Source organism: Malaclemys terrapin, chromosome 13 (assembly GCF_027887155.1).
Source record: "Malaclemys terrapin pileata isolate rMalTer1 chromosome 13, rMalTer1.hap1, whole genome shotgun sequence".
In the NCBI taxonomy this organism is placed as follows: Eukaryota; Metazoa; Chordata; order Testudines; family Emydidae; genus Malaclemys; species Malaclemys terrapin.
The window spans coordinates 15,047,843-15,069,377 of record NC_071517.1 but is presented as its reverse complement, the minus strand read 5'-3'; the positions used below and the strand labels follow the sequence as shown (position 1 = coordinate 15,069,377).

The 21,535-nt window shown below is 51.5% G+C and overlaps 1 protein-coding gene across 2 annotated transcripts in view; it reads right to left on the bottom strand.

Moving 5' to 3' along the window:
- The window catches only part of MYO15B (myosin XVB), a 47,642-nt gene extending 38,548 nt beyond the window's left edge, over positions 1–9,094 (bottom strand). Inside the window, exons 1-5 of one of the 2 annotated variants that reach the window (XM_054046568.1) lie at positions 8,985–9,094; positions 8,351–8,428; positions 4,298–4,355; positions 2,398–2,528; positions 1,495–1,590 (exon numbers count right to left, since the gene is read on the bottom strand). In XM_054046568.1, the coding sequence (XP_053902543.1) occupies positions 1,495–1,590; positions 2,398–2,528; positions 4,298–4,355; positions 8,351–8,353 (288 nt within the window). In that variant the 5' untranslated portion in view covers positions 8,354–8,428; positions 8,985–9,094. The remainder of the gene's footprint in view (positions 1–1,494; positions 1,591–2,397; positions 2,529–4,297; positions 4,356–8,350; positions 8,429–8,984) is intronic. The other variant, XM_054046569.1, reaches the window with a different exon arrangement.
- Between the last annotated feature and the right edge of the window lie 12,441 nt (positions 9,095–21,535).

Below are 21,535 nucleotides of genomic sequence, written 5' to 3'. Positions count from 1 at the left end.
GCCATGCTCAAAGTCTCATTAAACTTTGAGCCATCCAGGTGTACAAATGCCTACACAGAGTCACTGCACAATTGTATTGCTGTAACTCCGGCCTCCCTCACTCCACCCCTTCCCTGTGGTTTGTCATTCTCACATGTTATATCAGATCTATACAATTAGCCCCATAAAACACTTTTGGATGTAAGCATTAGTACAGCCCTCCTACCCCTTGCCTTTAAATAGATCATGTGATCCTGGCCGCTTTAACTATTTTGAGGGCCCTCTTCAAACCTCCCCACCCTGACTGACTATGGGTCCCATTGTTGGCTTTGAAAAAACACTAGTGTTTTATTTAACCAGAGTAAACATAACAAACCTCACAACAGTGCTCAGTAACCCTTCTACTTCCCACTGCTAATCTTACCGGAGCCTTCCTTTCCTGATCACAGCCCAGCTTCCCAAACCCCACTGTGATCCTGCGCCCTCTCTCCTCCTCAGCCAGCCACGACCCTTCAATTCTCCCCTCTGGGGGAGCTTCCATTCGGGAATCCAAACCTCTGTGACTCTGTGCCCCCAGTAGCATATGTGCTTTTGATCTCCATCCAACAACAACATGCCCCAACAGACAATTTCTCTTTACTCTTACCCTATAACAACCTCTCACATCATACAATTTAAAGTTAACGTAACCCCTTCTCTGTCCCCACTGGGTGTTGCCCCTAACCTCTTCCCTCCACCCCCATTCACATACAAAACTCTCACCCAACCCAGGCTAGCTGTCCCAGCTGGAGCTGTAGGCTAAAGTGCTTTCACTCAAGCTGCCACCCACCCCCCTTTCCTGTGTGGATGCAGGCTAAACCACTAGAGTGTTGATAGCCCTGCACTGCCTTTCCACAATTCCCCCCGTGCGCCCAGAAGGACAGACAAGTTCTCCCACCATTCACTGGGAAAGACCCAAAGAGTGGCTCAGCTTGGTGCAGGGCTAAGAACCATGGGATAGGCCCCCAGAAGCCCATGCGATGTACAGGGGTGAGCACAGCATCAGTGAGAACACAGCAACTTGCATGTGGCTTTGCAGCACAACTGCTCCCACCCCGTTGCCCATTGCCAGCATTAACGCTGCAGTGAGGACATATCATTAGCCAATTTACTTCCCCACCCTCCCTCCTGTCTTCCAGCTTGTTTGAATGAGGTTTAGGGAGGTCAGAGGACATGCCCATGGGCTGACAGCGAGCGAGTGACTTGCTGCATATAAATCCGGGGTCCTCCTGGCTCTCAGTTCTTTTGCTGTCACCTCTAGACCGCATGACTTTCCTTCTGGGGGTACCACCGTGCTCGAGGCCCTGTGAACCCCAGCAAAGCCCCTCCGCTTCTAGAGACAGAAACTTCTAGAGGAGCAGAGTGCCTGCATAATGTGCCTTCATATTTCACTAATGCCCCACTACAAAGGCCAGTGGGGTTGCTTTGGGATTGTCCGATACTGTAGCTAGCTGCACCCCCGCCCCCTGCACTCACCAGTTTGTTGATCTCCAGAGCGCGCTGCGTGTCCTCGCCCTCCAGGCGGGTTAAGGGCTGCTGCAGGGGCTGTCCAAGGGCAGGGAAGTTGGGCTCCTAGGCGGTGAAAAAGGACGGAGTTCATGGCTGGCATTTCCAATGGCAGTGTGCCCCCCTGCTACAAGCCCTAGGAGAGAGCCGGAGTCCACAGCGGGACTCTGCATTCTCCCAGCTGTGCCAGGCAAACAAGGGCAAAGAGCGGGCTGAGGAGGCCTCAGACGGCTTGTCGCGGGGCTCAGTTCTTTATCAGACTCCTAGGCAGAGGCCCTAGTGACAACCCAGTGCCATAGACACAGCCCACGGGGATGTGCAGCACAGACAGCGTATGCAGCCCCTGCGGGGGTGTCTGCAGGCACGTACTGGAGCGGAGAGATGAGGAGGTTACAGAGCCCAGGAAAGCGTCCTGACAGAGAAAGTACGGGCAGGGGCGCTGGAACAATGTATATAGCGGGGCTGCTGAGAGCCATTGAACCAAACTGTAAACCCTGAATATAATGGAGAGCATTTCGAGCCGGGGTGTGTGGGGGGGGTGTGGCAGTTCCCAGCACCTATGAGTATGTGAGAGAGTGGGGGAGAGGCAGATCCTGGGGCAGACTGGCAGAGGCGTGGAGAGGAGGAGACAACACTGAAGTGGGGGGTGGGGGTAGGGAGGTAACAAGCAGGGAGGAGGCAGGAGAAGGGGCAGGAGAGAATGGAAGGGTTAGGGTGACCAGACAGCAAGTGTGAAAAATCGGGATGGGGGTTGGGGGTAATAGGAGCCTATATAAAAAAAAGACCCAAAAATCGGGACTGTCCCTATAAAATCGGGACATCTGGTCACCCTAGGAAGGGTCCCTGTGGCTTCTGGCATCAGCAGCATCCTACCTGGAAGTGAGACCTCATGAAGACGGAGAAGGGAGAGCTATTAATATTGGGTGGGAGGGAGAGATCACACTTGGCCTTGACCTCCGGAGGTGAAACCTCCATGATCTGATTGGCCTGGGCATGGTGCTGACCTGTAAGAGAGAGAGAGAAAATGGACACTCAGCCTCAGGCCCATCTAGATATGGTGCCACACGCCCAGTTATCAACACACCAGAGACACCCGCACCATCGCCCAAGCCAACCGCACCAACGGCCCTCCCCAAGACACCACACCCCCACACCACCATCACCCTCCCACACCAGACACCACAAAGTCTCCGTCCCCTAGAGGCACCTGCTCCCTCACCCAGCCCTCTGCACCACCCCCACACCATCTCCCCATCCTCACAGACCCCTGCCCACACACAACTGAGCAGCTTCTCTGTTCACCCTCACGCTGCCTTTTCTCTAGCTGGGGTTGGAGCGACAGAACAAGCCTCCTCAGAGAATGGACTCAAGGCTCTTTTAGAAAGGGGGAGTTAGCAGAGCAGAGAGGGGTCATGAAAACAACACATCCAGGATTAGCTCAGTGAAGGGTGTGGACCAAACCTCTAATGCCTGCAACAGTCCATAGGGAACGCCCCAGGCCAGGGCTCTGAAAGGGTTTCCATTCCTTCACAGGTATATAAATAATGCAGCACTGCAGAGACTCTGCTGGCAGTGTCCCAGTCAATAAATAAACCAGAGGTCACCATGAGTGAGGCAGAAGATAAGGGATTTATCAGGGGCGATAGGACAACAAATGCCTCCCTGGCTGCAGAGACTTCCCCAAGCAACACGGCTTCTGCACGCCTTCTCCAGCAACGCTACTTTCCTTCCCTCCCACCTCCTCTCCCTTCGCTTTCCAAGCCAGCGCCTTCCCCACTGCCACCTCCTCTGGTTAAACCCTATTCATGCTCCAGGGGAAGCAAAAGGTTTTCCTGTCCCAGGAAAGCTTTCGAGATTTCAAAACTTTCTCATTCTGCACTGGGATGAAGTCAAGACCTTTCAAAAATGTCCATGAATTGAAAACAGAGGTGGGCAGGGAAGGAAAGTGGGGAGAGAGGGAATAGCCTATTGCCTGGTGTTCAGGGCACTCAGCCGGGATAAGGGAAAGCCAGGCTCAACCTCCTGCTCTAAATCAGGCTATTCCTGGGACGTCTCTGTCTGCCCCTCTCTCTCTCTCTGACCAGATGAAACCTTCCTGATGAAAGCTTTGTTGAAATGGATATGTTCCCCCAAAAAGGGTTTGGTTTGATGAATCAGCATTTTCCGATGGAGGGGAAAAGGCATTTTGTCAAAACATGCCCAACCTGCACGACTCGCCACACATCTCTTTGGCCACAATGCTTCGTCATCTACATCTCCTGGGGGATGCTTCCATGGGCAAGGTGCACAGGGAACTCAGCACCGTCTGCTCATTGACAGGTGTCTTGCCCTGCTGACTAATTAATTTGTGTTATGGCAGCACCTGGGAGGCTCAACTGAAATAGGGGCCCCAATATGCTAGGTGCTGTACAAAGAGACAGGCCCTGCCCCACAGAGTTCCAATCTAAATATATGAGCCATACAAGGGGAAAGAGGCACAGAGAAGGGAAATGACTTGCCCACATTCACATGGTAGGTCAGTGGCAGAGCCAGAGGGATAAAACCCCACGTCTCCCAAGCTCCAGTCCAGTGCTGTATCCACTGGACAATGCTGCTCGTCTATCCCTGTATCTTGGAGGAGGCCCTTATACACATCCACCTGGGGTTATCGTGTTTACATTTCCAACACCAACAGAGCAGATACGATATAGGCGAGAGAGCGTGCCGAACACACACACATGCAAAGCCACAAATGCAAACACCCCGAGCGAGCGGGTTGGAGGGGTTTTCTTACCTTTGGCAGAGTGCAGGAGTGCCGCAAGCTCTGCGGGGATCTCCAGCAGCCCCACGTCCTGAGGAGAGAGGGAGCAAAGAGTCAGCAATCGGAGTCACTGTAGCCAAAGAAAAATAAATTCATTTCAGGCAACACACGGGGTCGGGGACAGGTGTTTTTACTCAGCCTTCAGGCTCCACTGCCACTGACATCAACGACAGCGTGTCTGGAGCCAGGACTTGAGCGTTTGAGCCAACCAGAGTAATTGGGGTGTGTGCGTTCTAGAATTTTATAAAACACAAGGAATAAATAAGAGTCGCAATAAAGAGCGCATTGGAGAAAGGATGGTAAAGTAGGAGAAAAGGTCACTGCTGCTGAAGATCAAGCACTACGGGGGGAAAGATACCAAACTTATTGCATTTTGGTTACTTCTCCCAGGTCCAAGAGGTTCCTAGTTTTGCATAGATGAGACCATGGTTCTGGGTTTTTCCCCCACTGCAGCTGCTTTTTCACTATTTTGCAGCATCCAAGAGCGCTACCGTACAAATAAAAAGAAAAGTGGCCATGAAGTTAATGGAGTTAATCTGGATTTATGAGATCGTAACCTGGCCCCTAGGATCTGTTCTCTACCTCTCTGCACCTCGCATTGATGTGTACACCTATGCAAAGTGGACACACCTTGCTACCATTTCAGAATGACACCACTTTGAACAGGTGTCATTGGGTATGTCTACACTGCAATCAGAGGTGTGAGTGCAGTATGTGTAGACATAACCGAGCTAGCTTTGATCCAACTAGCTCATGTAACACTAGCAGTGAAACCGCAACAGCCTGCCCAGGACCCTGGGTACGTACTCCAGAGGCTGGCCCATGCTGCTGCGGCTTCACTGAAATTATTATTCAAGCTAGCTACATCAAAACTAGTCTGATTATGTCTACACGTGCTGCAGCCACACCTCTGACTGCAGTGTAGACAGACCGATGACGCTATATGGTGCAAAGCAAAGGAGAATCAGGCCCCGGGGTCCTTGCCCTGAATTTCTTATTGGGCCCGATTCTTTCTCCTCCAGTTGTGTAGTACCTTGCTAGGTCAGAAATCCCGTTAATTTCAATAGGCTAGTCACTCAAGTCCAAGCCCAAACGCGTCTGATCCACAACAAGGCTTCCATAGATGTATCATATGCTTCACTGCCATCCACAACCCGAGACAACCTGACCTCAGTTTCAAGCCAGCCTGGGCTGAAGCACATTGAGCTCAAAAACCAAGCGTATCTCTAGGCTTCATGTGAGTCTGTCCCATCCTAAACCCAAAAGGAAATCAGGAGAGTGGGTAGCCGTAGGAAATGAAACCGAAGGCGGTATTTGCATAAAGTGAAAGCACCATCACAACAAAGACAAGTTTCAGAGTAACAGCCGTGTTAGTCTGTATCCGCAAAAAGAAGAACAGGAGTACTTGTGGCACCTTAGAGACTAACAAATTTATTAGAGCATAAGCTTTCGTGGACTACAGCCCACTTCTTCTTATGCATCCGAAGAAGTGGGCTGTAGTCCACGAAAGCTTATGCTCTAATAAATTTGTTAGTCTCTAAGGTGCCACAAGTACTCCTGTTCTTCTCATCACAACAAAGCAAGTCCCAGGCTGGGGCCAGGCCCTGAAGAGGGGGATTGGCCTTTGCTTGTTTTGCAGCAGCACCAGGGGGCTTCATGCCCCAGACAGAAGAGGGGGTGGAGCAGCCCCCGGGAGTTGCTGAGCACACACAACTCTCATAGAATGTTAGGGTTGGAAGGGACCTCAGGAGATCATCTAGTCCAACCCCCTGCTCAAAGCAGGACCAACCCCAGACAGATTTTTGCCCTAGGTCCCTAAATGGCCCCCTCAAGGATTGAACTTACAACCCTGGGTTTAGCAGGCCAATGCTCAAACCACTGAGCTATCCCTCCCCCCTCTTTCTAATTCAGTAGCCGTTGAGAGGTCCTGCTGCCAGGGCCGTCCTTAGGCATATGCGGGGCTGCGTAGGGCACCCGAAAATTTGGGGCACCCCTGTGTCTTAGTGTCCACCCTCCCGCCTCTTCCTATCCCTGTTCTACCCCTTCCTGCTGGCTCCCACCACAGCTGGCTGCTGCAGCCTGGTGAGGCTTCCTCCAGAGGGGATCTAGTACTTAAAAGTGAAAAAGCCTCCAGCCTGCCAGACCTATTAGCACAACATTAAAACTGTTAAAGAGCCATTCAAGTGGTAATGAAGCCATTTAACAGGCATTTGCCAACCCCCAGGTATATACTGTCAGTTTCTGAATTTACTGAGAAAAACAGTTATACATCACTTCTCCGCTCTCTCTGAGCTGGGAGGTGAAAACATTATTTACTCAAGTTTCAGAGTAACAGCCGTGTTAGTCTGTATCCGCAAAAAGAAGAACAGGAGTACTTGTGGCACCTTAGAGACTAACAAATTTATTAGAGCATAAGCTTTCGTGGACTACAGCCCACTTCTTCGGATGCATATTTACTCAGAACATGTTAGTCTACAGGACCTTGGTTTAAAATGTGCTTTAAAAATATTTCATTAGTGTGTTGCTGAAGATTATAAAAATCACATCTCTAAAAAAAAATCCTTGCATAGATTTTTAGATGCACAATCTGAATATTCATCTTTAGCCTTAAATGTTTGGCTCTTCAGACATATAATTTTTTAAATAAATCCTTCAAAAGACAACCCTTATCTAAAATACACATGCAAGCCCGGACTGCCATCGGGCACAGGGGCACCAGTTTAATAATACTGCATAGGGCCCCATAAATCCTAAGGATGGCCCTGCCTGCCGCAAACGTGGATGATTCAAGGACAGAAAAGCAGGCCAAACTTGTCCCAAAAAATTGTTCAGAGGGAATCGTTTACCCAGTTGCATCCTCGGCCCCTCTTCACTGCCGTTGTGCAGGCTGACATTTCTGCTCAATCCTGCATAATTAGGGTGACCAATGTCCCGATTTTATAGGGACAGTCCTGATATTCAAGACTTTTTCTTATATAGGCGCCTATTACCCCCCACCTTCTGTCCCGATTTTTCACCCTTTCTATCTGGTCACCCTATGTATAATCCATCACAGAACTGATAGAAACCACTATGATTTATTGGGACATATCCCAGTTTCATGCGCACACAGCAGTAGCCTAGGCATTAACCCCTTCATGGCAACAGGAAGTTGCACCTTCACCTCTGAAGTGCAGGAGCATGGCTGGAATTTTGGCACTGCAGAGGGAGACACCTGGAGGCTGCTCCTGATCATATCAGGGATCAGGCCTGATAACCAGACAACAGCCAATACCCGCCTCACAGATATTATTGGTGCTAATATGTTTTGATTATAAAATGTATTTTACCCCAAAGCCCTTCATCCACACTGCCTCTCTCACATCTATAGACAGACCCCTCTCCCCAGCGCACACAGGAACGGTTCAGGAACGATCATGCCAATGTAGCCAGCTCTGGGGTGGAATACAGGCAAACAGCAACAAAAGCAACATCATGCTTCAGTTCAAGAGAAGATGATGATACCATACCCCCGCCAAAACTGCAGGTGGAATTACCCAAGGTGGGCTTTGGCCCCTGGCTTGGGGCTGACATCCCTAACTCCAAGGCAAAATCCCACAGAATCTATAATAAAGGCAAGTGGTTGGGATTGAGGGCCCTGATTTTGCAGGTCACCCAGAAAGAACAGCGGAGAAAAGGGCATTAAGGTGAGATTTTCAGTCCCTTAGAGCATTTGGACCCCAAATTCCATTAATTTCTAATGGGAATCCAAATCCCTTAGGCATGTTTCCAAAGCTCAGGCCCAGGCATTTGGGGGCCTATATTGCTCCTCATCGATGCACATTATCCCATGGAATTGCAGCACTTCGACTCCCTTGGATGGACGGAAAGGGCTCCTCTGCCAACTGGCTCAGTTATACACTCCCCAGCAGGGACAGACCTGCCGGATCACATCCGTGAAATGGGAACTAACTCCCTGATCTCTGTCACACTGGTGGAAACCCCAGCAGGCCCTCATAGCTGATACATCAGAGTTTATTGACCTACCATTCCTGGGGAGCTACCACTCTCCTCGCCACCTTTGGCCAGCGACTCCTCTCTCTGCCTGCTGTCCTCACGCCTCTGCTGTCAGAAGGAAAAGAAATGGCCTGTGAGGGCATTTTCTGGGGTGTGCCAGGCATCTCGGAAAGGGCAAATGCTCTGGATTACCAGGTACTTCTAGCTACAGTTCCTGGGGATGTGCAGTAGCTGGCCTGCCATGGCAGCTGCTGGCGTGTTAAAAGGAGAGGGTGAACACTGCATCTTCTTAGGATCTATCTACATTAGCGGGCTGAGGTTTGGCCACCGCTCTTAGCACCCGCCATGGGTCTAAGATGCCTCATTCCCAGGCTGGACGCAATCAGAAAGGAGCTTCTGCCACACAGCCTGCTCCAGACAGCCTGGCATTCACTGTCTCACGGAACACTACTGACAGCGCCCCACTAAGCATTCAGTGACCGGAAACATGGTTCATTGCCCTCTCTCTTGGCAGCTGGAAAACCTGAATCCAGCCTGGAGAGGGCCACCCCCAGCCCCCGAGGGTGGGACAAGGAGTCAGGGGAAGCCGGGCTCCCATTCAGCTCTGCCCTTTCCCAATCTGGGGGCAGGGATATTCCATCACGTCCCACCCAATGCTACTCACCTGCCTCCTGCTCGGAGGCTGTGCGGCTGTCTCGCTCCCTCTCTCTCCTGCTTGTCTGTCGAGGACGTGTGGGGCTAGATGGGAAGGGACCAGGGCTGGGTCGGACTGGGCTGAGAAAAGGGCAGGCGTACTAAAGTCCGCCCAGGGCAGCGCCGCAGGGGAAGGCGGGGGGGGGGGGGGAACTGCGGTTCCCTCAGGTGAACTTTGAGACCTTTTATTGTCGTCACTCCGGGAGGGAGCAGAGCCTTAGAAAGCAAACACAGAGGGGAGGGTATGGGAGCTTTTCTGTGGTTACGCTGGAGAGCGATTGGAGCAGAGCTGAGAACACAAGTCCTGCTCTGGGAGCACAGCACAGCCACTCATGCCTGGCCACGCCTTACACTGCAGGGATTTTCGGTGGGTGTCCTGCAACCATCCTTCTGGCCCAGGGGGTAGCTAGATGGGTCTCTCCTGTGGCTTCTTGTGAGCCCTTACGCCTGAGGAGTATGTGCTAGGCACCTCCCCTGCCTCCAATAAGAAGCTGAGGTCCCACCTTCTGCAGAATAAAACAGAGCAGCGGTGGCTACTGTCTCACGGCTCTTCGGCAGCCTTCATGAAACGAGTTTGACGGTCTCATGTCTCGTCTCTGTGGATGTGTGTCCACAGCACAAATCCACAGTCACTGTAGCTGGCACTAAGGAGCCCGTCTGTTGGCTGACAGGCCCAGGATTTAAATGGCTCCATTAGCTCTCAGGGTCAGGACAGGAACGCGCTGGAAGGGGCAAGTGGGTGGGAAGCTTGTGTGACGGCTGCCATTTTGGCCGTCACCGGGGATTGATCTGTCAACCTCCGAGCTAAGAAAAAGGCATGAGTCACTATAGCTTGAGCTCAAGGCTTTGCAGTTGAGAGCTCTCATAACCTCTCACCCCCTGAGGCTCAGGCACCGCAGGGGTCAGGGGATACCACACATCAGTGACCAGGCCGATGCTGAACCCAGTCTGTGGCGAGAGAACTTCAGTCTCCGGGAATCTCTCCATCGTTTGGAGCCTTCCTATCAAGATTGGGTGTTTTCTAAAAGAAATGTTCCAACTCCACCACCAGAGACGGGCTGGATGCAAGAATTCCTAGCTGGAATCTTACCGCTTGGGTTACACAGGGGTCAGACCAGATGATCATAATGGTCCCTTCTGACTTTTAAACCTATAAATCAATCCCTCTCCTGAGAGTACCTGACTATCCCTGGGCTGGATTCCAGGAACATGATGGGAGATGGGCGGAGTCATTGTCCTCAACTCCATAAACACTTCCCCAGCTGAGATTTCCTTCTTGTACATGGTGGTGAGACCTGGCACCAGCAGGTCTCCTTCGCCCCCCCGCACCGTGTGACCCTGAGAACTGGCTTAAAACCACCCTTGTTTAAAGCCACACTGCTGTTTACAAACGCCGGCTAAAAGCAACCAGATGCCAGGTTTATTTTTGGTTTAAATTAAGCTGAGGTGACCACTGGCACCCGAGAGCCACACTTCGATGCAAATGTTTGCTGCATCAGCTCTTTCAATCTCAGTCCATGCTGAGCATGTGGCAGGCAGGGCAGCTCCACGCACTGACACCAACAGGCTTCTGCCTAAGCAGATCTTGATCAGAAAAAAATGTGAGCAATCGCCTCCTATTTTGGCCTGTATCACTGGACACTCCCCGCGGTGGAATGAGGATCTCCTGTTATTAAACACTTAGCAGCCTTAACGACACCTGCTTTGCTCTCAGTTGAGGGGCCACCTCTCAAGCCCCTCTGGGACACAACCCTGCTCAAGTCACATCTCCCACCTTCCCCAAGAGTGGGGTGCCCCCAGCCTGGGTTTCAGGCTCCTCTTCACCCTGATGACTGTACTCTAGTGATGTGAGGCTGCCACTCAGCTCTCCCCGTGCCTGCCCCTGCTGCGGGTTAGGCATGTTCTGCCTGGCACCCTGAATACTGAGGCCAAATAATGTTTTAAAGCTTCCTTGTATTCCCGCAGCGCCTTGTTCATAGCTCCTGCCCTCGGTCGCAGAAGGGGTTTAAGGGGACTCGCCTGTAAAGCCTCAAATTGTCCACCGGGGCTCCCTGTGCAGTAAGACAAAGAGCAACCCATGTCCCCCATCCCTGCTCGCTCCCAGTCCCAGCCCCTTCATCTGCTCTGAGAGCCAAAGGCAGGTTTAACAGGCTGGGAAATGCCACTGTCTAAATCCCAGAAACTATCTAAAGAGATCACCCTGTCCCCACCCTAAGCACACCTCCACAAACTGTGTCTGCATATCCCGGAGCGTGAATGGTCCCTGCAGCGCGGCCATGTGTGCCATATCTGCTCCTAGGCATGGTATTATTACCTGGCAGCGCTTCCGTGTCTGCACCAAGGGCCTGGAGATTAAAACTACCGTCCCAAGCTGCACCAGCATCATCTTCAGCCTCCTGTAGCGCTTCCTGAGAGCAGAGTGGGGGCAGGAGGGGAAGGGAAATTCAGCAAAGCAGGCCAGCCTGTGGACTAAGCCCAGGAGCACAGGCCCAATGCAGCTCTGGTGTAAGCAAGGCACAAGCTCAGCAACACCAGAAAAGAACAGGCTGCATTTGATTTGGCCTTCCTGGTTAGCCTGGCCTCCCCTAAACAGTTACAGCGGTGTCTGTTGGGAGGGGAGGGCAGGGTGTTGGGGGGGGTTGGTGTTTTTTTTTAAACCAATATACAGGCATAAGCCCTCGCGTGGATGCAGTTATACCAGCATAACTGCTTATACCCGCATAGTTTATGCCAGTTTCCCAAGCTACACCAGTAGAGGCACTTTTGTATCAGTATCACTGCATGCGTGGCAGGAGGGTTTCGCCAGTTTAGCTATATTCATACGACAATCAGCAAAACATCTTGAGTTTGCCATCTGTATTCATCGGGGTTGGAATTCCCAAGGGAGTTAGGCACCAAATTCCCAATGTAATTCAATGAGATTTAGGCGCTTATCTCCCCAGGGCATCTTTGCAAATCCCAGCCATTGTTCCGATCCATCCCCTGACAGGCCACTACAGCACACAGGGGAATTAATAACCAGTTATGATAAAGTATCGGCCTCAGGATCAACCCTTGCACAATGCCCAAGGGGAGAGGCGAACTTTCTGGCTGTTCCTATGTGTTAGGAAGGACGAATACAGGGCACGGAAGGCCCTGTGTATCACAGGACTTAGTGTCAGATTTGAAATCATTTTCCAAGCACACTGGTGGGCAAACATGGTGAGAGTCCCCACACGGTGCTGCCTTGTGTGAGGGCCGCCCCCATGGCCAATACGCTGGGGATTGAACCGGGGACCGCTAAAGCTAAAAGCATGAACTGCTACAGCTTGAGCTAAGGTTCCATAGCCATGGCTGTATCAGCCCATATCTTCTGTGGATTGACAGAGTGGGACCTGTGTGTTACACTTGCTTAAGAAACTCTGCTTCCAACTATCAAGAGCGTGAGTTTGCAACATGAGAACCGCTGTCAGGGCTGTCTCAATAATTGCACTCTGATTCTATGTTAGACCCCGGTGAGCTACATCCACATCAGTAAATGTTTGTCAAGCAAGGACACGCTCCTAGCATAGACAAGCACACCAGGTGGGCAATCAAGACGGGCAGTGCCCATTCTGTCCCTGCATCCCCTTGCAGGTGGGGACACAGGGCTGGACTCCGAGTTACTGAATCAGTGCACGGCCCCCAGCAGGTGCTTATGCTTACAACTGGCTACAGAATATGAGCATTGGTGTGGCCGTTGACCTCTGACCTTGCCTGGTGCCCCCGGAAATGAGCCTGGATGACCATGACCTTCTGCCGGAAGACCTGGAATTGCCTGCGGCTGATGAGGCCTCGGAGGTTCCGCTGGAGGGTGACAACGGCCCAGCTCTGCTTCTGGTTCCATCTTCTGTCCAGCAGCTGCTTGGCCTTCTCCTTCAGGAAGACCTAGGCAGAGCAAACAGCTGCTGACCCCCAAGAAGGGGCAGAGTCTATAATAGACACTGGTGTTTACAACCCCTTAATGTCACCCTAAACCCCCTGGAGCCATTGCCGCCCATCATAACACAGGCTACCCACTGACATGAGTCCATTGTTCTTAGATAAGGTGCCCCTGGGTCGCTATTCCAGCTCCTCTATCTATCTAGGGAGGGCTGGAATGGGGGGCCCTGGCTCAGGATTGAGGTACCTTGGGAGTGCCGAGTGTGGGGGGCCCAGCAGTGGAACACCAGGGCGTGCTGTAGGTTAGCACAGTGGTGCACACAGAAGGTAGGTGGAGGCACAGGTCAAGACTGAGATGCATTGGCTGCCCAAGGGAATCAGTGTCTGCCCTACGGCTGCCTACAGCCAGCGTTGTCTTTCCCTATCACAGGCACTAACAATCTCCAGCTAAAAGCAATAAAATAGAGGTCAAACAATAGAAATGGCCCGGGCAGGAGATCAATTCTCCCACTCATCTGTTCATGTGCAGGAGCTGAGCACCCTACTTAACATCAGCACCAAGGGGATGGACAGACAGGGCTCTGGGATCAAGACAGGGGAATCCTTAGACACCACCTTTGTTACTCCAATCTGATAGAGGTCCGAGGGGTCCCCCACCACATGCGAGAGCACCGCGGCGCATCCATCCCTCTCCTGCGAATAGCTCTGCCCTTGGCCAGTCAGGGCCCCATACCTGAAAGACAAGGAGGAAGCCCAGCATGCCCTGGATGACACCAGGAGGGTCAGGTAAGAGAACCAAGCCCAGCACTCTGGCAGCTATGGAAAATCAGGCACAAATGATCTCCCTGAGGCCTGTTGGGTACTGCTGGCAGCATATGTCATGGGGATATTTCATTAGAAACTGAACTGAGAACATTTCACAAAGGCCACCATAAAGCCATCCCTTGGAAGTGGCTTTCAGCTGCTACAAGTATGGACCCAGTCCTGCCAGCACTCACACACATGAACAACTCCACACACTGTGTGCCATGGGATTCTCCATGTGCAGAAAGTTACTTGCGCGTGTGTGCGCGCGCACTTGCAGGTTCTGGGGCCAATACTGGATTTGAACTCATGGCCTACTGGTGAGAGCACCCATTCTCCTATTATCAAATCCTTGTGCCACTTCCCTTTATTGACTTCCAGTGTTTACCTTCCCAAACCTAGACTCTTTAGAGAGAGACATTTGGGGAGAACATATTTTGATTTGAATTATCCCCCAACATCTATTTCTTTTATTTTTCTTACCAGGAAAGACATCAGCACACTTCCCTACCTCACAGAGATGTTGTGAGGATAAATACATTAAAGATTGTGAGGGACTCTGATATAAGGTTGCCAATTCTGGTTGGACATATTCCTGGAGTTTTCATCACACCATAATCTTGAATTAAAGATTAATCTTTAATTCCTGGAGACTCCAGGGCAATCCTGGAGGATTGGCAATCCTACTCTGATACCATAGTAATAGGATCCAGATAAGTACCTAAGATAGACAGATCCAAACAAGCCTGAAGGAGGTAGGCCCAAGACAAATTGCCACACCCCATTGCTTGCTTCATTCCCCTTGAGCTGCCTAGAAATCCCAGCCAAAAGGAAGAGGAAGAGAAGACAAACCAAAGTACCTGACTAAGAAGTGCTGGAATGGGATGCGGATGGGGTATCCCTCCTTCCTGATGTGTATGGCCTCCAGTATCCCAGAATGCCTCAGCTGACAAGTGACATATTCCACATCAAAGACATCAGACAGCTGTGATGTGAAGCCACAGGGAGAGGAAAGCCGGGGTGGATGGGGAAGAGGGAATGGACAGATAGAGAGGTGGACCAGTAAGAACAGCCACTCCTTGTTGGTTTATCCCCCCCCCAAGCTTCCGTGAATCCCATACAGAGATTTTGCCATGCTCGAGGGTGGGTGGTATGCTCTCCACATGCTGCCCCTCAGGTTTCTGGAGGCACTGATGCAATTTCCCAACAGGTGTGAAGGAGGGACCACGTGGGCAGAGGTTGTGAGAGACAGAGCAGAGCTTGTAGCTGGGACCATAGGCTAGGTCTACACTACCCGCCTGAATCGGCGGGTAGAAATCGACCTCTCGGGGATCGATTTATCGCGTCCCATTGGGACGCGACAATCGATCCCCAAATCGGCGCTCTTACTCCACCAGCGGAGGTGGGAGTAAGCGCCGCCAACAGAAAGCCGCAGAAGTCGATTTTGCCGCCGTCCTCACAGCGGGGTAAGTCGGCTGCGATACGTCGAATTCAGCTACGCTATTCACGTAGCTGAATTTGCATATCTTAAATCGACTCCCCCCTGTAGTGTAGATGTACCCACAGAGTAGTTGTCACTGAAATCCTGTTCCAGAGAGGGTCTGCGCAGGCAGGGCAGAGGAGACACCTCGCAATGCTATGCCCCACTAATGGGAGTGAAGACCAGATGGCAGCAGGCCAAGTGGGGAAGACTGGAGAGCAAGGGAGTGAACTCCTCTGTCTGAAGAGGTCCCCCAAAACCTGTGGCTGCTTCTGCCACCTAAAGCAGGTGGTTTTCTTACCTTTTTCAGATTGGGCACGATGCAGCGAATGAAGAAAGTATGGCTTCTGCAGGGCAGAGGAATGGGAAAACACATTAACCTTCCAGTCCCAGAAGTGTCCTGACTTAACCCCAGTCCATTCCCAGGGCCAAGGGGAGCTCCCAAATCCCCACAGCTGCCCAGTCAGTCTCTGCCACACAAAGCCAATCCTCCTTTTCTGGTTCTGTAGCCCATTCCCAGTCCCCCCAAGCTTCCCAATCTCCCCTCAAACCAAGCCCTTATAGATTCTAGCCAGGGGTGACTCTGAGTAGGGCAGTCAGCTTGCAATGGGGACAGTGCCATCATGGTGTCGCTCACCTCCTCAGCTTGGCTGTGAGATCCTGCAGGGACTGCTGGAATCGGGACACCAGTGTAGAGGCGTGATGCTTAAGCCCTTTGCCTCCCATGGCCAACTCCCCCTGCAGTCCGTGATGTCCCTTGGCCCGCTGGAAAAGGTGGGACACCAGCTGGAAAGGAGATGGAAAAGGGAAATCAGTGAGTAATGCTCCCCTTTGTGCTATGAAATACGAGTTTCTGAAATTATTATGGTCAAAGAATGAGGACCCGGCCCCATCATCCTCCCATCCACAAGAGCAGGGCTGGGACTGTTTGTGACCAGAGTATGTTCCCACTTCACCCATCTGCCCATGGAGTTGGTAAGGTGTATACTTTGTCTCCAATGCATTTAAAGAAGGGACTGTGGTTTCTCCTAGCTCAGTGGAGCTTCTTATTGCCTAGAAGCATCAGAAACAACACTAAGGACCAACCCTGAGGGTGTGTATCAACTCCTCCAAAGCTGGCACCAGGCCACCAGGGTGAGCAGAGTCAGGTGTTTGTCTCTGGGGGGAAAGGGGTGGGGGGATAAATATTGGAAAGGGAAGGGAAGGAGAGACAAAAAATAGGGATTTAAGAGTCTGGAAGAGATAGTGGATAGACTGGGTTAATTCGCTGCCAACATACACCCTGGGCACTGCGACTGATCTCCCTGGGGAGCTCAGAGGGTAAGCCAGCAATGAGTTTGGCTTTAATGGGTCTATATCCATGGCTCATCCAGGTTTCCCAAACGGCAGTGTCAAGTTTCTTACTATTTCCCAAACTACCTCCCATCGCCTGGGTCTTTGGGCTTCCCTGAAGAAAGCCATAAAGGATCCTGCATCAGAGCAGCATAACCCAGAATGAATACTGTACCTTGAGGTGACTCTGGGAGAAAATCTCAAGGACCTCTGGGCGCAGCTGGTCGTGGTTTTTATTCAGAAACTTGTGAACCTGTGAAGCCAAACTCTGACTGATCAGAATATAGATCATCACAGCCAGACACAAAAACCCCATCACTGACCAATGCAGCCCGGCATGCTGCAAAAGTTCCCTTCAACGAACCTTCTGACACGTCCTATAATGACTCAGAATTAGCCCAGTGTAACTTGAGAACAGTGCAGAGCTTTCCCTAAGAAGCACCCCCAAGCTCCCAACGTACTGATGCCTCATCACCTCCATCCCTAGCTCACTGCTCAGAGACTGCTCCAGTCTGGTCCCAGGAGTTTACCTGGTAGGTGACAGGACCTGCATAGTGCTGCACGGTGAAGACTGGTGAAGGCAGTTTGGGCTTGCCATACCAAGGGCTGTTTCCATGATGGTAATGGCACTTCTGGAGGAAGGTGTGGTCAGTGGCCTGTGCAGGAGATAGACACATGCCTCACAGTGTTTTAGCCTATTCTCAGATTGTAGAGCCATTGTTAAACTGGGATTAAGGATGTAAATACATATTAGTTCCTTAAAGGGAACCAGACACATTTTACACTGTATGTGTGACCCACTGTTCAGCTGTGTTATACTCTGTACCTATCTCATAGAGCTGGAAGGGACCCCGAAAGGTCATCGAGTCCAGCCCCCTGCCTTCACTAGCAGGACCAAGTACTGATTTTGCCCCAGATCCCTAAGTGGCTCCCTGAAGGATTGAACTCACAACCCTGGATTTAGCAGGCCAATGCTCAAACCACTGAGCTATCTCTCCCAAACTGCTAGTGGATGGTTCACATAAGGGGATAAGAGTCTACTACAGCTATCAGCTATTAGAGTCACTCTTTCAGTTTAAGAGGTAGCAGCTCTGTGTTTTAGTGCTAGGGTCTGGTGTTCAAACCCCACTGTAGCGGGGCGGCCTGGCTTCCAGGCGCCCCAGGAAGCGATGAGCCAGAAAAGCCGCCAGAGTGGGCGGAGCCACCGCGGCCTGTCCCCGCCCCCCGGAAGTCAAGGGGCGGGACAGGAAGTATAAAGGCCAGGCCCCAGCGCTCAGTAGCTGGCCGGCAGCGGGAGAGGACAGACGCTGGTGCCCGAGCTCCCGCGGACCTGAGCCTGCCGAGAGCCCGGTATCCCGAGGAGGACTGGCCGAGCCTGCCGAGAGCCCGGTACCCTGAGGAGGACTGGCCGAGCCTGCCGAGAGCCCGGTACCCTGAGGAGGACTGGCCGAGCCTGCCGAGAGCCCGGTACCCTGAGGAGGACTGGCCGAGCCTGCCGAGAGCCCGGTATCCTGAGGAGCGGTCTGAGCTTCCCCCCGCCGAGGGCCCAGAGGGAGCGACAGACCTACCTGGTGCTCGGGGCCCGGAGGAGCCCATGATCTGCGACCCAGCAGACGGAACTCAGGAGGAGCAGGTACCCATGGAGGAGGAGATGGGAAGTGGCCCGGGGATAGCAGACCCCGAACCCATGTCAGTGTGTTGCGGTCAGGATCCCCACTGACTGCGCGGCAGGCGGACTGCTGCGGATAGGGCCCCGGGCTGGAACACAGTGGAGTGGGTGGGCCTGTGTTTCCCCCCTGCCACCCCGCGCTGGGTGGCAGTCTCTCCTCCTCCTTGTCCAAGGGGCCTGGGCCTCTGACAGACTATCCGTTGGCTGCCCCGCCCTGACCTAGGGCCTGGGCTAACCCAAACTGACCCAGCCCCTGCTACAAGGCCTGGGCCACTGACTGACTATTGGTGTGCAGCCCCGCCCTGACCCAGGGCCGGAGCTGTTAATTGTGTGCTCAGCCCCTGCACAAGGGGCCTGAGCTCAGAACTGTTAATTGTGTGCTTAGCCCCTACCCAAAGGTCGGGGCCCTAACTGGTATTCGCTTTGTAGCGGGGCGGCCTGGCTTTCAGGCGCCCCAGGAAGGGACGAGCCCCACCCCGGAACTACTACACCCACTGACAACCCATGATGGATGGGGAAAGAGGATTATCATATAAACTCTTCAAGGACAAACAACAGTCATGTCCACCTTTGACCACGCCATGGCATTTTAAGTCGGCAAAATAACTCTAAAAAATAACCACCCCACCCCACCTTTTCAAATCTATTCGAAGACACCAGTCCTCATGGAGGTCTACTAAATAAAATACACTTGGAAAACTGCACCAAACTGCTTTTGAGACAGGATTTTAAAAAACAAAGTATGCCAGTTTCCAAGCAGTGAAATAGCTCAGCTTTTCCAGACTGTCTTATCTCACAAATGTCTTCTCTACTACTGTACCCCCCCAACACACACACACACACACACACACACACACACACAAAGGTAAACACAATCCCATTTAGCAGAAGAGCAGCCCTGAAAATTTTCAGTAAAACTGGAGACGAATGAAGAGTGAGCATCAAAATCAGGATTCACTAGTCCCGAGTGACCTTTCTCCAAAACCCACTAACCTACTCCCCACTTCACTTGCTGTACCAAGCATGGTTGAAAGCCATGATGCGTTCTTAACCTGAGCCAATGAGGTCTGGTCATCCAGGATGCGTAAAATGCCATGGGGCTTTGCAGCAATCAGATCCAGGCATGACTCATTGTGCATCTGGGAAATGGGAATCCAGACTAGCTCTTCTTGGGTGTATTCCTCCTACGGATCAGAGGTCATCCAGCCAGCCCCGCCCACAAGCCATGAAAAGGAGAGGAAATCAGGGAGTTAGCAGAGAGATCCAATTGTTAATTAGTACTGTTAGAAACTTGCATGGTAGCTGCCCCATTTTAGCCCATTGGACCCTCTTCTAAGCCTGCTAATGTTCTTTCTAATCTGTGAGGCGAGAGCTACACTAGAGCAAGAAAAGGGGGAGCGTAAGAGATGCTGAGTCTGGAAATTACACTGATTTCCTGCACAGAGGCAAAGCAAAGTGAAACCCCTAGGCTACCAGAACAAGCCTTAAAGTCATAGGTGTGATCAGGGTCTCAGATCCCGACTAAGCTGCTTATAACCCTGTAAAACGGAGAAGTGCTCTAGCAGTCTCTCTCTCTCTCATGATCTTACTGCAAAATTAGCACAGGGTCACGAACAATGTACATAACCTCAGAGACATGCCCTGTGGTGGGAACACATTGGTATTGGACGAGAGCACCAGATCCAGTCAACCCCCTCCTTTCCTGCGAGGGAGCACCAGCCAACTGAGACTGACTCGACTCGCTGCCATGTGTGCCATTCCCCACCTAATGGGGAAGGTTCTATTTTACCTCTTCCTGGGCAACGACTGTCTGGCTGAAGAAAAGTTGGAGACGCTCGTTCGCAAAATTGATGCACAGTTGCTCCAAGCTGTTCACCCCCAGATCCTGCGGACGTGCGGGAAGACACATGCCTCACTCTTTTCTGTTATTAATCATCATCGTTATCACAATAATGCCGAAGGACCAACCCCAAGAATGGGGCCCCATTGTGTGAGGCACTGAACAAAGCATAGGAGGCAGTCCCTCAGCCAAAGAGCTGACCTTCTCATGGAGAAGACAGACACAGGGCGAGGGAAGGGGTGAACAATGGGATGGCAGCAAACAGCATGTTAGTGCCTTGATTTTGGGGGAGGGGCACAGAAATTATTCAGAAAGGGATCAGCTAAATGGCAAGAAAGGGGACGGGAGGGAGACACTGTAGAGATGAGGGGGACAGGGCAGGGCAGAAGAGGGTCAGAGGGGCAGGTGTGGAGTAAAGTCAACGTGAAGAGGTTGTGCTGCAGTCCCTCCTGGAGGGTGTGCAGAGCTGTGCAGAACATACAGCATCAGTCTCTGCTGACTTGAGCCCATAGTCCAGCCAGCCTGTTCTTGGCAAACGCTGGTAATTAGCCTGAGAAGTACAAGTTGTCTCATTTCTGGTTTGCTCCAGGCCTTGATTAGGGCTTGAGAGTGTTACTGCAATACATTAGTAGTCTCACAAGGCTTCCATTATAGGTCCTGCTTCTAGGGTCTGATCCAAAGCCCCGTGAATCAATGGGAGTCTTTCCATTGACTTCAGTGGCTGTTGGGCCCTTAATCAGGTCGGGAATGGCATGAGAGCAGGAAACAGGGGCACGTGGAAAACAACAACAAATTAAAAAACAAGTAAAAGAGTGTTAACCCAATAGAGTTTCAACTTCATCAGAGTGCGAGGGATGAACGGGCACTGTCAGGTTAAAAAGCATGTTCAACGAGAAACGAGTTTCTTACTTATGTTACTGGGAACACCCAAGATGATTAAAACTCAATTTTATTCTATTTTTAAATCAAGTGCATTTGTCATCATTTGTGCTGCTTGTTTACTTTTGGTGTTTCTCTGGGCTTGGACAATGGAAGTGATCTGGCAAGTTTCATTCTCCAGCTCCCCTGCACTAGCACAACATGGCAGGGATGGGGCTGCTAGGGAAGTGTTAAATCCAAACGATTTTCATAGGAATTTATTTCTATTGCTTCTAGGTTCTGTAAGACCTTCTTTAACCAGAACCTAAACCCTGGGTTTAAATTAGTGTCTTGCTAACAGCCACACACAACTTTCTTTGGCTTTCAACTACAACACTCTCTTCGGGGCCAGGCTTTTGATCTATATTTAATACAGTTTATGTGTTGTAAAGTGGTAGGTACTGTCATGACTTGGTAGAAACGGGAACAGAGGTGTAGTTTGGATTCAGTTCAAGTTTTGGATAGAGACCTGGGTTTGTGCTAATGTAATCCCAAGACGCTTGGCCATCTGCACGCACACACGCGCACAGTGCCAAGCTATCCCTATTATTATTTTTATAGCACTGAAAATACACACGG